Source organism: Apteryx mantelli, chromosome 9 (assembly GCF_036417845.1).
Source record: "Apteryx mantelli isolate bAptMan1 chromosome 9, bAptMan1.hap1, whole genome shotgun sequence".
Taxonomy (NCBI): domain Eukaryota; kingdom Metazoa; phylum Chordata; class Aves; order Apterygiformes; family Apterygidae; genus Apteryx; species Apteryx mantelli.
In genome coordinates this window covers 4,529,108-4,543,650 of record NC_089986.1, presented here as the reverse complement: position 1 = coordinate 4,543,650, position 14,543 = coordinate 4,529,108, and the positions used below count along the sequence as shown (strand labels likewise).

The following is a 14,543-nucleotide window of genomic DNA, read 5'->3' as shown; positions in this document are numbered from 1 at the left end:
CAGCTATGGCAAAATATACTAACTACAGTCCCAGGCCAAACACCGGTAGTCAAAAATGTTTAGAAAGGTTAAATAGGATTAATATTACGAACTTAGCTAAAAGACATCTGGATCACCGTAAAGGAGTCCCTGTCCCTTGGATTGTCTATTATTGTAAATTAGTCGATATAAATTTGCCTTATATAAAACCAGTGGTGTCTGAGGCTTCTTTTTTCCTTTGCATAATTCCAGCCTTGCTTCATTTTCAGAGCCATCGAAAACGTGTTTCCAGGAAAGCGGGGCTTCCTTCTCTCGCGGTCTACCTTCGCTGGGTCGGGAAAGTACACGGGACACTGGCTGGGAGACAACGCGGCCATATGGGATCACCTGAGATGGTCAATACCTGGGATGCTGGAGTTTAACCTCTTTGGGATTCCTTACGTAAGAAATAATACTCATTTGTAGCAGCCTTTCAAAACAAACGGATAAGCATCTGATTATCTAATTAAATGCTATCTATATAACCGTATTGTCTTTTTAGCTGTAAATTAATACCCTTTAAGAATCTAGTTTTCACATTTTTCTCCCCAGTAATTATTGATTTTTGGTTTAGGCCACTTTCTTACTTTGATTTCTGTGGGTGTGGGGGTGTGTGTATGGTGGGATATGCATGTGCATCAACCGTACTATTTTGTGTATTCCAGGCTGCCTGTTACTACTAGTATTTTTTATTCTTCAGTGATCGATGTGGAACACTTTGGTGTTTTCCTTTGCATTTCAGATAGAATAGGAGCACCCATGTATAAATGAAAGAGCCGGGTTCCTTTTCATGATTTGCATTTGTATGACTTTTTAAGTGTTTTCCTAATATATGTTCATGAGCACCAAATAGGAGAGTAAAGGTTCAGAAGAAAGAGAGCGACAGGCAATGTTAGCTAGTAGTTAGTTAAATTTTCTGTGCAACCGATACTTGAATTAACTTAATTGTATAGTGCGGATGGTGGACTGTAAAAGTGTTCACAGACCTTTGACATTATGGAAAAATAGGTATCTGCCTGGCTACTTCTGCTTCAAATAATAGCTTAGAAACTTCAGTAATTCTGGTAGAGGTTCAATCAAAGAAAAATACAACAGGCAAATTTACTTATGGACAAGAAATTGGAAAGAAGAAAGGCAGAAATGTGTTGAATGACTCTATTACCCTGGCTAGCAATTAAGGATGAATTAGGAAATCTCTGGAAATCAATACCTGAAGATCTGTGTAGAGCTTAGAGGAGCAATATACTGTCCATCCAACACATTCTGGTTTTACTTTAAGATCGGAGCAGATATTTGCGGTTTCTTTGATGACACCACAGAAGAACTTTGCAGACGGTGGATGCAAGTAGGAGCATTTTATCCATTTTCCAGGAATCACAACGCTGAGCTATACATAGTAAGTTGTACCTTCTCTTACAAAATTTGTCTTGTGTTGCACTACCACGTTCCCTTTATCACTGTATTACTAATAATTACATAGTTGACTAGTTGGAAATTGGTAAAAACTTAGGCTCTCTTTCCAAAATCCTAGCTCTGAAAGTTTTAGCTTCAGCGGAGTTGATTGTAAGTACTTGAGAGTACGTTTTTTGAGAACAGTTTCGTGCCCATCGGTTGTGTCTGCAGCAAAGGGCGAGCGCTCGCTGCTGCGTGACCCACCAGACCGATCCTTGGGAGCACCCTTTCGTGGTATCCTGAATGCACGTTAGGATGAAACCTGGGAGAAGCCTTGACCTCCCATCCTGCATGTGGGCAGGGAAGGACTTGCACCTCAAAGCAACCCACCTGGTCCGTGGCTCTGGTGGGCCAGACCTCAGGCCACCCCACGCCAGGCAGATGCCACGCAGATGTGCATCCTTGGAGACTGCAGCCACTTTTTACATACTTGATATATATAGCACCATCCAAACTCCCTCTGCATGATGACAATAATAATCTAATATTTATTTTCAGCCTCAGGATCCAGCTGCGTTTGGGGCTGATTCAGTTTTGGTGAAAACCTCAAAGCATTACTTGAACATTCGCTATACTCTGCTGCCCTACCTGTATACGCTCTTTTACAAAGCTCATACTCAAGGAGACACAGTCACACGGCCGGTTTTGCATGAGTAAGTTTACTGATCAGGCTTCATAATTCTTTTATCAGGAAAAACAAATTCAGACTGGTTAAATGTTGTTAGGGACTATCCAAACACATATATAATTTATGACAGTGCACACTGGAATATATATACACAACTTCTAAAATCATGAAATACCATTTTGAAGTAATCAGAAGAGTAATCAGAAATCATCTGTAATTTCTGCATATATGCATATATTACTGTCAGTTACCCCAAGAGCTGCTGTGAAGCGTCTTTGTCAGTTAATGAAATTATTCCCTATCACGACATGCATTTTAGAGTTTCTGCTTCTTTGCCTGGAAACTCTTGAATAAAGCTACGTTAAAACCACGCACACACAATCACAGGCAAACGCAGGCACACTTACATACATGCATAATCAATACTAACTAAACTAATGAGCCTGCGAACTTGCACTCTCAGCTGCAGGTTGCCTCAGATAAAAATAAACCTGCGCGGTTGGGCTATGACGCTTGCCAGCAGTCATTCTAGACCATCACAACCTTGAAATATTAGGATTACTCATGACAGCACAGTTAATAAAAACAACCAGTGCTGCTTCTCTCCCATTCGTCTAGGTTTTATTCCGACGAAGCAACGTGGAGCGTTGACAGGCAGTTCCTGTGGGGTCCCGGACTGCTCATCACTCCCGTGCTCGACCCGGTAGCTATCGCCGTCTCGATATTTCTCTCTCTCATAACGAATTCTCGGGGAACAGGGACACCGTGATCTTTCCTCCGTCGGGGGACTGCAGCGTAATGTCCCTAACAAGCTGCATTTCTTGGTCCCTGTTCCTGCCATTCCTTTATTCCTATGATTAAAACGCACCTGATTTTCAGCCTCTGTTGTTCGGTCTTGTGACAATTGCGTTATTCAGCTTAAAGGCTATAGCTCCTCTACCTGCTATACATATATTTCCTCTGGAAATTGTGCTCCGTCTCCTTTTCTATGCTGAACGAGCCGAACGGCAAAAATAGGATGTTCCATTTCCCTGATGAGCCTAGTAAATTCTCCCTGGTCCTAGAGATCTTGCTCATTAGCATTAACATAGCTCTATCTCCAGTGGAAATTTTTCCCTTGATATGTCCTTCGATTATATTTATTTTTCATGACTGCATCACACTCATGACTTACAGTTGTCTTGGGGTTCCTAATAAGCCTATCTTTTTTTTCCTCTTCATTTGTTGCTTCCAGTGAGGGAGCCCACAACATATTTTTATCGCTGTCTAAATGGAAGATCTTGCACTTTGTGCTATTAAATCCCATTTCTATTTTTGCTTCCTCTAGGGAATCTAATTCTTCTGGCAGGATATTCTGATTCACTCTACTTTGTATCATCTCCAAATTTCATTCAGAAGCAGCTTCTCTCACTTCATTTCACTTTATCTCTAGTGCAGCAAGAAAAACAAATAAATCACAGCTTTTCTTGTTGCAAAATCTTGTAAATAACGATAGTTAATTCCAGTAACACATATGCTATGCAGAAACACAAAACCTTTGTTAAGCACTTGAATGGAAAGCAAGTATGTGAAACAAGCCCGTCCAGAAAATGTAAAAGTAAAGACAATTCGGTGATGTTTGTGAATATCCTCTGAGAGCGACCGGGAAGCGCTGTGACTTTGGGCTGCACACAAGGCAGAAAGCCCGCAAAGAAAATAAGGATGAGGAGAAGTATCGATAATCTTCTCATTACGAATGTTATGATGATTTTTGGCATTTTCGTTTATTACATTGACCTGCCTTCAGGTGCGAAAGTTGTTTCTTTGCTCCCCTTTCAGGGCGTGGACGTGATCCAGGCGTACATCCCCGACGCAGTGTGGTACGAGTACGAGACCGTAAGTGAACGCCAAGGACAGTGCGGTGGGGTTTTCCACATGTCTCTGTGAAGACACAGGATTGTCAGCCCTGTTCAGGGGCAGATTTAGCCCCCAGGCTAAACGTAAAGGAAATGGTGAGAGACAGGGCGGGGGCGAGGGCAGGAACCACAGCCTCAAGGAGAGGTCCCAAAGAGCTGGAGCGACGCAGGCAGTGGGGAGGCAGATTGCTTGGAAACTTAAGCAAAGATCATGTTTGTAATAGTAAAAAATATTATGATTGATAATAATAATGCGTGAGAGTTTCCAACTCTCTTTCGCTAGTCTCATTTCTGCAAATAAGTTTCCCACTGCTGGGATGACCCTGTTGACGGGTGGCAAAGGCCAGTGCTCGCTCCAGATGTGCCAACATCCCTTGCTCTCTGCGTTGACGGAGCTGAAATTAAACATTGGTGGGCATCAATTCATGATATCGTATGGTATCGACCTGTGGGTGCTTTGTCTTCATGTGACCACTGGCAGGATTATAGATATTTACCTAACTTAAAAGGAAGAGTTAAGAAGAAACCCTGGCTTTAAGAGCGCACTCATCGCAGTGAGTAACGCAACGTACCTGCTCTCTGTTACCTTCCTGTTAACAAGGGGGCAAAAATCTCCTGGAGAAAACAGTGGACTGGCATGTACCTGCCAGCAGACAAACTGGGACTTCATTTGAGGGGAGGCTACGTTTTCCCTTTCCAACAGCCAGCTACCACAACAGTCGCAAGGTGAGCTTCAAGGCCGCGTGCTCTTCTGGTTAGATCAGGGCGAAACGTGACTCCAGGAATGGGCTCCGGGCTCGCAGGTTGCAAATCAGTAGCAGGCTGTTGCATTTAGCATTTACACTTGAAAATTTGGGAATAACTGTGAGTCACAAATCACTTCCCCGACTGATTACATAACATGCTTAATGATTAACTACAGGTTTATTCGCACAGCATTTTCTAAACTCCCCAGGTACTTAAATCCGTTTACATGAAAATGAAAGACAATCAAGGGCTAATCTAAGATAATTCTCCAAGTCTTGCAACTCATTTGAGCTTCAGATTTTTAATATGAACATGAAAGATGCATTAAGACTGTCTAGATATTTTTATACACCCAGGACAAATAATCTTTCTTTTCACAGCCGCAAGAATCCTATGGGACTTATCATTGCCCTGGATGACAATAACAGAGCATCCGGGGACTTGTTCTGGGATGATGGAGAATCCGCAGGTGAGCAGTTATCGATGGGGAGATAAGTATGATAATCAAACTATTAATGCTTAGAGATTTTAACCTTCCTGCTGATTTAATGGAGGAAGAGTAAGCCTTTGGGAATGCTGATTTTAATCTGTAACGAGTTATTAAAACTTGTTCATATGCTATTGCTTTTTCATCACTTTTAAGTGGAAAAAGGTAACTTCTTAATTTGGTGAGGTTTTCTTGCTTGTCCAGGTTTCACAATAGCCTTAAATAGGTAAATTGGGTACATTAGCACACTGACTGTCGCGCTTGGTGTATATTCTTGTAGCTATCCAGACCTGTTTCAGTGGGTGCAAGAACGCACATAATCATAGTGTGACACTAAGATTTAGCAGAAGATGAAAAACCAGCCCTTTTATTAAGTATATCTGATGCCGCTTATGAACTTGCGGGAATTAGTTACATTTCTTGAGAAATCAGCAGCAATTGCATTTACTCAAAAGGTGTGGTATTGAAGCCTAAATTTTTTATGCCATCTGGTCCCCACAGCATATCCCTGCCTGTGCACACGAGTGGGCGTGTGCAGGCGATACTCGTTACGTTGCCAGTCTTGCCTTTTATTAAAGCTTGTTTCCCACCGGCATATTCGCTGTAATTATGCCAGAGCCTTTCAGCCTCACCTCTTGTGATGAGCTGGGACTGATACCGCTTCCCTCACCAGCGTTTTTCAAAACTCACACCTCTTTTCTAATGGGGCGTGTAGTATTAAGACTGTAACAATTCAACCCAAGTAAAAAAAAACTAATTTAAGGTTAAATTCCTTTTGGTTGTGAGGAAAATTAATGCCTTTGGAACGCATGCATGTCTAAGAAAAGCAGAGTTAGTTCTAGAGCAATGGAAGAGACTTGCAAACAAAAATAGTATAATTCATCATTTTAATCTTGAGATGAAGGAAACTTTGGAAAATGAAGAACCTTAAACTGGGGGATTTTCTGAGGTATATCTGAGGAATTAGTTAGGCATCCAGGTTCCATTAAATTAAAAGGATTTGAGGTACTTAAATCCTTTAGGCTGCTTTTGGAGCCTTTGTCCTTTAATCTATATTTTTTAGAAAAGCCAGCAAGTAGTTTAAACATTTATTCTGAAATGATTTTTTTTGAAGAACTTTTATAAAACACTCAAGCTTGTATTAAAAAATGATTTAAGGACTTGTATTTGACAGATTTTATTGTTTTATTTGCAACCAACCATAACTTTAAGAGCTAAGGATTTTGGTTTATGGCATGTGCCTGTTAGTACTATTGCATTTCAAGTAGACCCGATCTTCTCTAATTCATATCTTATCATCTCCATAGGCTGCTAGGAATCGGAAAAGTATCTAAGCTTTATTTAGCTATACTGGAATAAAATGTAGGTTAGAAAATAGGAAAAACTGCAACAGTAAAAATATACAGGAAAAAATGAAGTCAAAATAATATTAACATTGAGGTTCAGAAGGTGACAGGTACTTTCCCATGTGAACTGATCTGACCACTGTCCATGGTTAAGTGATACCTGAATTTAGTGCATTCATACCTCTGGCTTCTGAAACACAACAACTTTTGGCTGAAAACACATTTTTCAGATAAAGAACCTTGAACAAATTGAAATGCTAGTAGCATATCAAACCTTGCCACTGCCCTTGCCACTCGCCAGCTGAGGAACATGTATATATGTGTCACCACTTTGCTGCCTCTGCCAAAGCCCTCAGCTTCCCTCGTAGGTCTCCTCGAGATGCCAAGCTCCTAGTGAGATATCTCCTGCTAGGACATTTATATCGGCTCAAAATTCTGGAGTTTGAAGGGATTCTGCACCCTGGCGCTGCAGAGCAAGACGCTGGTGGTGGTCACTGGGCAGCCTGTTAGGAGGACAGCTACAGAAAATGCCAAAAAGTGAGACTATTTGTGCTCGAGAGGTAATGTGATGATACTATTAGATTTATCGGAAAGAAAAAGCTTAGAAAAATGTATGCATTCTACCTGTAGTAATCCCTTTTCTCATTTTACCTATACCAATCATATCTCAGGCCAGAACTTCCAAGCCTCTACTTTTTAAATTTTGTGAAACTTTGGGATGCTTTAAAGAAATAGAGTTGTGATTTGGCTGATTATTGCAGCAATAAATACTGAAGGCCTTGGGTGGTTGCTGATATGACAGGTATATGTGCTCCTTTGTCAAGACCTAAAATAACTAAGCCATTATTGTACTCACTTCTGTTGAGAAACAAAACAATAAAACATCTTATGATTTTATTTCCTGCTCAAAACTTACAGGTTGTAGTCTTCTCAAAGAAATAGTTTACAATTTGTGTTGCAATGGCAATATTTTTCTTTTTTTACCTGGAAAAAAATAGCAGACTCTTTATGAGTCAACTTTTATGTTTCTTTTTCCAGGTGGTGAGTTTATTTCCTCTTTTATAGTTCCATGACATAATTTATTAAAGTTATACTCATTTTTGCATTAAGAAATTTGCTTAATATGTTTTAAAGGATTAATTTCACTGCATGTGCATTGACATTTAAGAAATGATGAGACAGAATAACAATAAAATAAAAATTAATACATTTTAGAAAGGGGAATTTCAATAAATTTGGAAAATATTGGAAAATTAGACTGGGGAAACAGGCCTAAGGAAAAAAAGAAGTTTAAGAGAAGAAGTTTAAGGAAGAGTCCTAAGTATAAGGGATAACTAATTAGAAGGAAAAAAGGAGAGAGAACCAGGAAAGGCTATCAAAAATAAAAAGAAATAGTTTTCTAAGGACATGATTAATACTAGAATAGAAAAATATTGGTTGGTCACCCGAGTAGGAAATCCAGTCCCTCACTTTTCTAGGGGGGGCCTTAGGGACTAGGAAAGTCATCTGCAATCCAGTGGATGCTGTGATTTATTCCAGAGGCAGGAGCGCGCGGGTCAGCCTGGGATGGGGTGGGCGAGGGAAGCACCAGCGGCATGGGATGAGGTCCTGGATGCGGAAGCGGGTTGAGGATGGCTCCTGTGTGGAAACGAGAGCAAAAGAAGAGCTGGGAAATACAGAGCAGGCAGCTGAAGTTAGCAAAATATTGGAATAAATCACCGAAGGTTTTGTACCACCCTGGGGAAGGGGCGTTGCTGGCTAGAAAATCGGTTTGTAGGCTCGTGGCGGATGAGCGCAGAATAATCACTCGTCTTAACTTTGGTGGGTCTTAGCTAGAGCCCTCAACCCGCTTTTGACCAGGCTTGTCCCCACGCGCGGGGTGGGCTCAGCGCCCCTCGCAGCACCCCGGCGGCACGCGGCTCTGGGGCAACTTCTCCGGGATGCTACTTGTCACCGGCACCACCAAACCCCTGAAGCTGAGGGCACGCAACGGTTCTCCGCAAGGGGCGGCTTCCCGCACACGCTGCCTCTGCAAACTTTTCCTCTGCGCCCGAGGTTTAGGTGATGAATCTTAAATTCTGAGCTTTAGAAAGAAGAAAAAGAAAAAAAAGTCAGGACTTGAGAGCAAAGTAAAACCACCAATAAAACTGGATCAAATCAACTAAATATTTGAGTTGGCAGAATGTTAAATATAGAAAGACATTTTTTCCCTCGTTGAAAGATAATTAGAATTTTATATTTTTTTGCAGTTTGCACAGCATCTGTTCAGCAGAGGAGCAATCTTGATTGCAGCTTCTGAATGTAATAATGATAATAATTAGCAATTTATTGGTCTTGATAGTGACACAGTCTTGCTTTTAATGCTGTTTGGTTCTGTACTGCAAGTGTCATTTCTTTCTTCACATTTTAGGTACTGTTGAAAACAAAGTCTACATTTACTATGAGTTTATAGTTTCCAATGTAAGTACTTTTTTAAAGGATCTTATTTCATTTCCAATTTTAATCGACAATATCATCTTCTCCATCCTTAATCTCCTGTAATATTTACTGAGAAGCAAAGTATTTGACAAAGGCAAAGAAGTGTCTTTTTCAAAATACTGTCATTTAACAACTGTGATGTAAATCTTACATTTGGCTTTTCTTCTCCTAATTAATTTATTAACCCTGTTTCCTTTCACATCATAAACTCAGCAGCAATGTTTACTGAGCAAGAGAGCTGTAAAGCAACAGCGGCAGTTAAAACAGAGTAATAAAGGAGATGAACATCATGTTCATGAGTCTCAAAAAATTGAAAAATTCCTTGTATATTGTAAAAATTGACCTGAAAGTCTCCAATGAGTGAGAGGAAGATCTAGACCAGAAAATGTCTGAATCTGCTTCATGTTTTTGTTGTTGTTGTTGTTTTTGTTTTTAACTGAAGTTGCCTATATAGAGCAGGGTGAAGTCCAGATAGCTTTTCTATTCAATATTGCCTGGAGACTTTATATTATAAGGATTCCAAGTAAGAAGATACATATTTTTTGTATAATAATAATATCTGCTAGAAGTATTCTTTTCCCTTGCCATGAAATACCAGGGCAAACATTGAGGGAGAAAACACAGGGACAGGGAAAGGGAAGCATGGGAATAGAAGTGGGAAGGTCACGATTTTTATTTTCTTAAAGCATATAACTGGTAATACTCTGGATGTGAAACCTCACTTAATATCGGAGCTTGGAAGCAGTGTAGCCACTTCATCAGTTGACTGTAACTATGTTGGCTTCCTGTGAAGGAAAGTTAATGTAAATTTTCATGTGGACAGTAGTAAGAAAAAGGAACCCGAAACACAAGTCTGAAGCATATTATAAATAAGGCAGTGAGCATTCTTCTGTCATTTAAGTGACAGCAACAAACAGGGCAATAATTAACATGGCAAGGAAAGGGTGTTGCCTTACTTTATACAACACTATTAAGAGCTAATTAGAAAAAGGGGTTTTTTTTTTGACAATATAATGGGATTATTATATTATTTTTTCAGAATGTTCTACAAATGAATGTTATAAACAACGGTTACACTGATCCAAACAACTTGGTGTTTGAAGAAATCAAAATATTGGGGTTGCTGCAGGAACCAACGCAAGTCACTGTAACTCAGGACAACGTTGTACAAAGTTCTTCCCACAATATCACCTACGATCCTACAGCCAAGGTACATAAAAATAGAAAACCTGAAGCAGAACATCTCTGGAGTTGTATCATCACCTTTATTTTATATATTGCAAAGGATAATATTCAGCACTATTGTGGATCCCACAGCATACGCGATGTATTTTATTACAGAATAAAAGTGCAGTTGCAGTCACCTCCCCTGTATAGACCGCACGTCTCAGTTTTGCTCCGGGATACTCAGCGCAACACGATGTTTTCTTAGGCACTTGTTCATGTAGCTGCATTTGACTTGCAAGGGGAGGAAGAGCTTTATGATTTTATTTGATAAAAAGAGAGTAAATAATATTTACATTTTAAATGATACTTTGAGCATTGATTGTAAAACAAAATCGAGTGTGGGTTTTTAAACCTCATTTCTTAGTTTATACTGCATTTCTCAGGGTGAATACAGAGTGGCAGCAACCTCACGGTTGTGCTAAGCAGGCAAACACGCTGCTGCAGGTGGGAAATTTTCATAAACCACACTACAAATAGTGCTTGGAACTTGCATTATACACTATCTTTAATTATTGTAAACACCTGAGTTACCTGTTGTCTCAGTTACTGAATCAGCATCAAAGTATTTAAACTTTTTCTGACCACTTACATTTAAGTTAAAGTTAAAAGGCTACGGAGGTGTGCACTTATCTTCATTCCTTGTGTCCTTCCAAGGGAGTCGTGGGATCAGCTGCATATTTTAAGTTCTTGATTTTTCAGCTCTTTTGTGCAAGAATTTCAGTTCACGGATTTGTAAAAACGAGAATACATTAAATGTCCCAAGACACTTTTCTGTGAGTTGCCGTGTGGGAAAACGTTATCGTTCCTGAGGACCTGCATCCCTACAGACTGAAGGAAGGACTGATGGGAGGCAGGATTTAACACCTGGTTATTGTTTGATATTTACAGGTTGCTCGTATAACAGGACTTCAGCTTCAGCTGGGAAGATCATACCGGCTACAATGGAATCAAGAATCCGGCGTCAACGAAAGATATGATTGCTACCCCAGCCCCAACGCGACGAAAGAAAAGTGTGAGCAGCTCGGCTGCGTCTGGAACGTAAGCAAAAACGCTGCCTCCGAACCGAAGGAGAAAGGAGGAGTTTAGGAGTCGTAGCTTTCTCTGGGATTTGTTACAGAGGAAAAGGTAGTCTGGCAGATTTGTCCATCTGCCAGACTCCTTAAAAAAAGGAGGACAGTCACCAGCCGGCCTATATTAGCCGATTTTATTTACTTCGTTGAAACTAGGGCAGTTTGGGACAGCTTAAGTTCTTCCACAGTGCATTAAAAATAGAGGGATAGTGTGTTATTTTTTGAACGACGGTAACAGATAATATCAGAGTTATAAAAAGTAGAACAGCCTTGAGATCACTGTCTTCGAACAACTCTTCTGCTTCGCTGGACCTGGGGCCTGCAAAGCTTTGCCGCTTCCTCTCACATTCATGTTCACTCAAACGCATTTTTATTAAAGCTGATTCCTCTGGATCACAGTTTGAGAAGAAATCCTTGAACCCCAGGGAAGTTTTCACCCATATATGAACTTAATTGTTTGTATCTCTGTCTACGAGCTATATCCAGATCAGCAGACCTGACATGAAGTTCTTTATGACATATTTTTATTTCTGGACGTCCTAGGGCTATAAGCACATGTCAGCAAAGAGCCCTGGAAGGCATGAACTTCAGGGGGCCCCTCCCTCCACATTGCCTTACCTCATGATTATAGAAATCTAAATGTCAAAGTTCAGAACGTGGGTTAGAAGTCCAAAATCCTCTATTAGCCACTCCTGAAACGACAATAGCTGAAACGGTTGCGGGACTTTCCTAAATTTGTTGCGCTATTAGAAATATTTTTGTGATTTTGGATATTTGGAAATGCCTCTTCATGTGAAATTAAACTGGTCAAGCTATGGACTGGATGTATTTTAAACACTTGCTCAAGCTGAAAGGTGCTTTGAATTTGGTCATAACAGATGAATAAATATTCATTAGGAATTAAGATGTGATTAGCAGGCATAGTTCCATATGAACAACTAGACAGGATTGATGGTGAGTATCCAGAGGTGGAAGGCTAGCACATTAACCTGCATCAGCTCGTCTAACCTCAGAACAACTGGTTCGAGTGTTTATGCTCAATTACAGCAGGAAGCTGAAAGTAATTTTGATCTTGCTGTCAGGAGATCTTAGATAAATAGGCTGTAATTCTCAATGGATATTTTAAACCCATTTTTAAATGGGTATATTCATATTCATATGAATAAAGACATATAAAAGCTGATGAAAAGCTCTCATCCGACACTGCCTGAATATCTAATGAGTTTTGGGCACATCCTCGTGAAGGCATCCAAAAGGCCAGAGAACTATGAGATTAGGAGGGAAGAAGTTTTAGGATGCCAGCAGACCAGGCCTAAAGATTTTTGTGTGGCATTGAGCTGAAGATCACAACTATATTGAACAGAAATCAATCAATCAGCCCAGTGTGAGGATCCAGTTTCCCAGCCCGACTATTTGTATAGCCTTGACTGAGCTGTTTAATCATACCGCAGTCGGTACAGGGATCAGTGGGTTCAGTACTGCTTCTTTATTGTTCACAAATAGCGTTAAGCTTTTTTCACAAAACTTTACCTTAAATAGCTGTAAAATAGAAATTGGAAACTTTGGAATTCTTGCTGATGATTAAAGAAAACACAGCAGGCCGACACGGTTCACTGACCTGCAACATATCTCCCCTTGCAGGAAGTCATCTCAGACGCGGATGTTCCGTCCTGCTATTACAGCGCCGACAACGCTTACGCTGTCGATCAAGTCGAATACACCGCAGGCGGTCTGGCAGCTACCCTCGTCCTCAACAGCGTCAATACCAAAGCTTACGAGAATTCAACCTTACCGATTGGTACTCTTCGCTTGGAGGTGAAATATCACGACAACAACATGCTGCAATTTAAGGTACTGTCACCCTGGAATTTCTAGGAGTTTGTTTTGCCCTACTGGTCAAAATAGTTTTATTTATGGAAATTACATAGCTTTTAGTCAATTTTGTACTATATGAATAGCAGCACTCTTGCCTAAACAGGTTTCTTCTTCCAGCAAAATAGTTGTTATTGTTCTCAGGCCATATCTTTCTTGTTTTGGAATTTTGTACTAGCTTTTACAATGTAATTACTGAATCAAAGGTCAATGCATACAGGTAACATCAGTCACAAACTCTGGAACTAAAAACATTTTAATCACTATAAGGTGCAATTATCAGTAAGTGTTATTATGATTATAATGTTATTTTTTGTGTTAATCATTCTACATACGTTATAAAAATTTTAATAAGTTATTGTTTATACTATAATTTTTTACTATGTATTTAATAATATTATAATGAATTGGATGCATTATTAAAATGATCAGGCATCAAGTCTTGAATTAACTTGTGACAACAGAGTGAATGTGAATAAAGAAAACTTTAAAAAGAATCTCTGAAAGCTGGCTAAAAGATTAATCAAAAAGATGAACCATACATTTATATTTATATATATATATATATATATATATATATATATATAAATCAGTATACTTAAATAATTAAACAAGCCATTCCTGAGCCAGAATAAATCCATAAGTTTTTTTTTTCTTTTTTCCAACCCAAATATTTTGAAGGAATTAGAGAACAACTGCATATTGAAAGAAAATGCTCATCACAGCAAATTTATTCAATGAGTTTCTGTATTTGTTTTAACTAAACCAGATTTCTGTCATTATTGGTAAGATTTCAAACAATTCTCTGTATCAGACTGGGAGTTTGCCAGTCTCTAGGAGCATTTCTATCAGTCTATGACAAATGCAAGAAACAGTGCTGGAACTATTATCTTCAAGTCTTGAAAACGTAACTGCTGCTAGTGTAAGCTATGTGCTTATAGATGAACACTGAAATGAATTAATTTTCCATTCGCAGATTTACGATTACCAAAACAAACGATATGAGGTTCCAGTACCGCTGAACCTCCCCAGCAGCCCCACGAGCACCGCTGAGGACCGACTCTACGAAGTGTCCGTTCACAGTAAACCCTTCGGGTTACAGATTCGGCGCAAAAGCACGGGCACAGTTATGTAAGCCCCATTCCATGGATTTTTGTCAGCTATTTACGGGTCAAACCACTTGCTTGTGAATTATGTTTAAATGCCATAAGACGAGTTTTTGCATGCTGCCCACATAACAGCTATGCCTGGCAAGCACTAGACCCTGCGCCAGCGGGGTTTGCTTGGCTATTACACGTGTATGAGAATATTGACCCAGGGGAA

The 14,543-nt window shown here is 39.8% G+C and overlaps 1 protein-coding gene across 1 annotated transcript in view; it reads left to right on the top strand.

Annotated features, from left to right (window-relative positions):
- SI (sucrase-isomaltase) overlaps window positions 1-14,543 on the top strand; it is a 56,107-nt gene that overhangs the window by 21,770 nt on the left and 19,794 nt on the right. Inside the window, exons 15-26 of the mRNA XM_067302170.1 lie at window positions 249-420; window positions 1,298-1,414; window positions 1,969-2,123; window positions 2,717-2,801; window positions 3,917-3,973; window positions 4,595-4,719; window positions 5,121-5,209; window positions 8,984-9,033; window positions 10,091-10,261; window positions 11,167-11,316; window positions 12,990-13,199; window positions 14,197-14,351. Of these exons, the coding sequence (XP_067158271.1) occupies window positions 249-420; window positions 1,298-1,414; window positions 1,969-2,123; window positions 2,717-2,801; window positions 3,917-3,973; window positions 4,595-4,719; window positions 5,121-5,209; window positions 8,984-9,033; window positions 10,091-10,261; window positions 11,167-11,316; window positions 12,990-13,199; window positions 14,197-14,351 (1,536 nt within the window). The remainder of the gene's footprint in view (window positions 1-248; window positions 421-1,297; window positions 1,415-1,968; window positions 2,124-2,716; window positions 2,802-3,916; window positions 3,974-4,594; window positions 4,720-5,120; window positions 5,210-8,983; window positions 9,034-10,090; window positions 10,262-11,166; window positions 11,317-12,989; window positions 13,200-14,196; window positions 14,352-14,543) is intronic.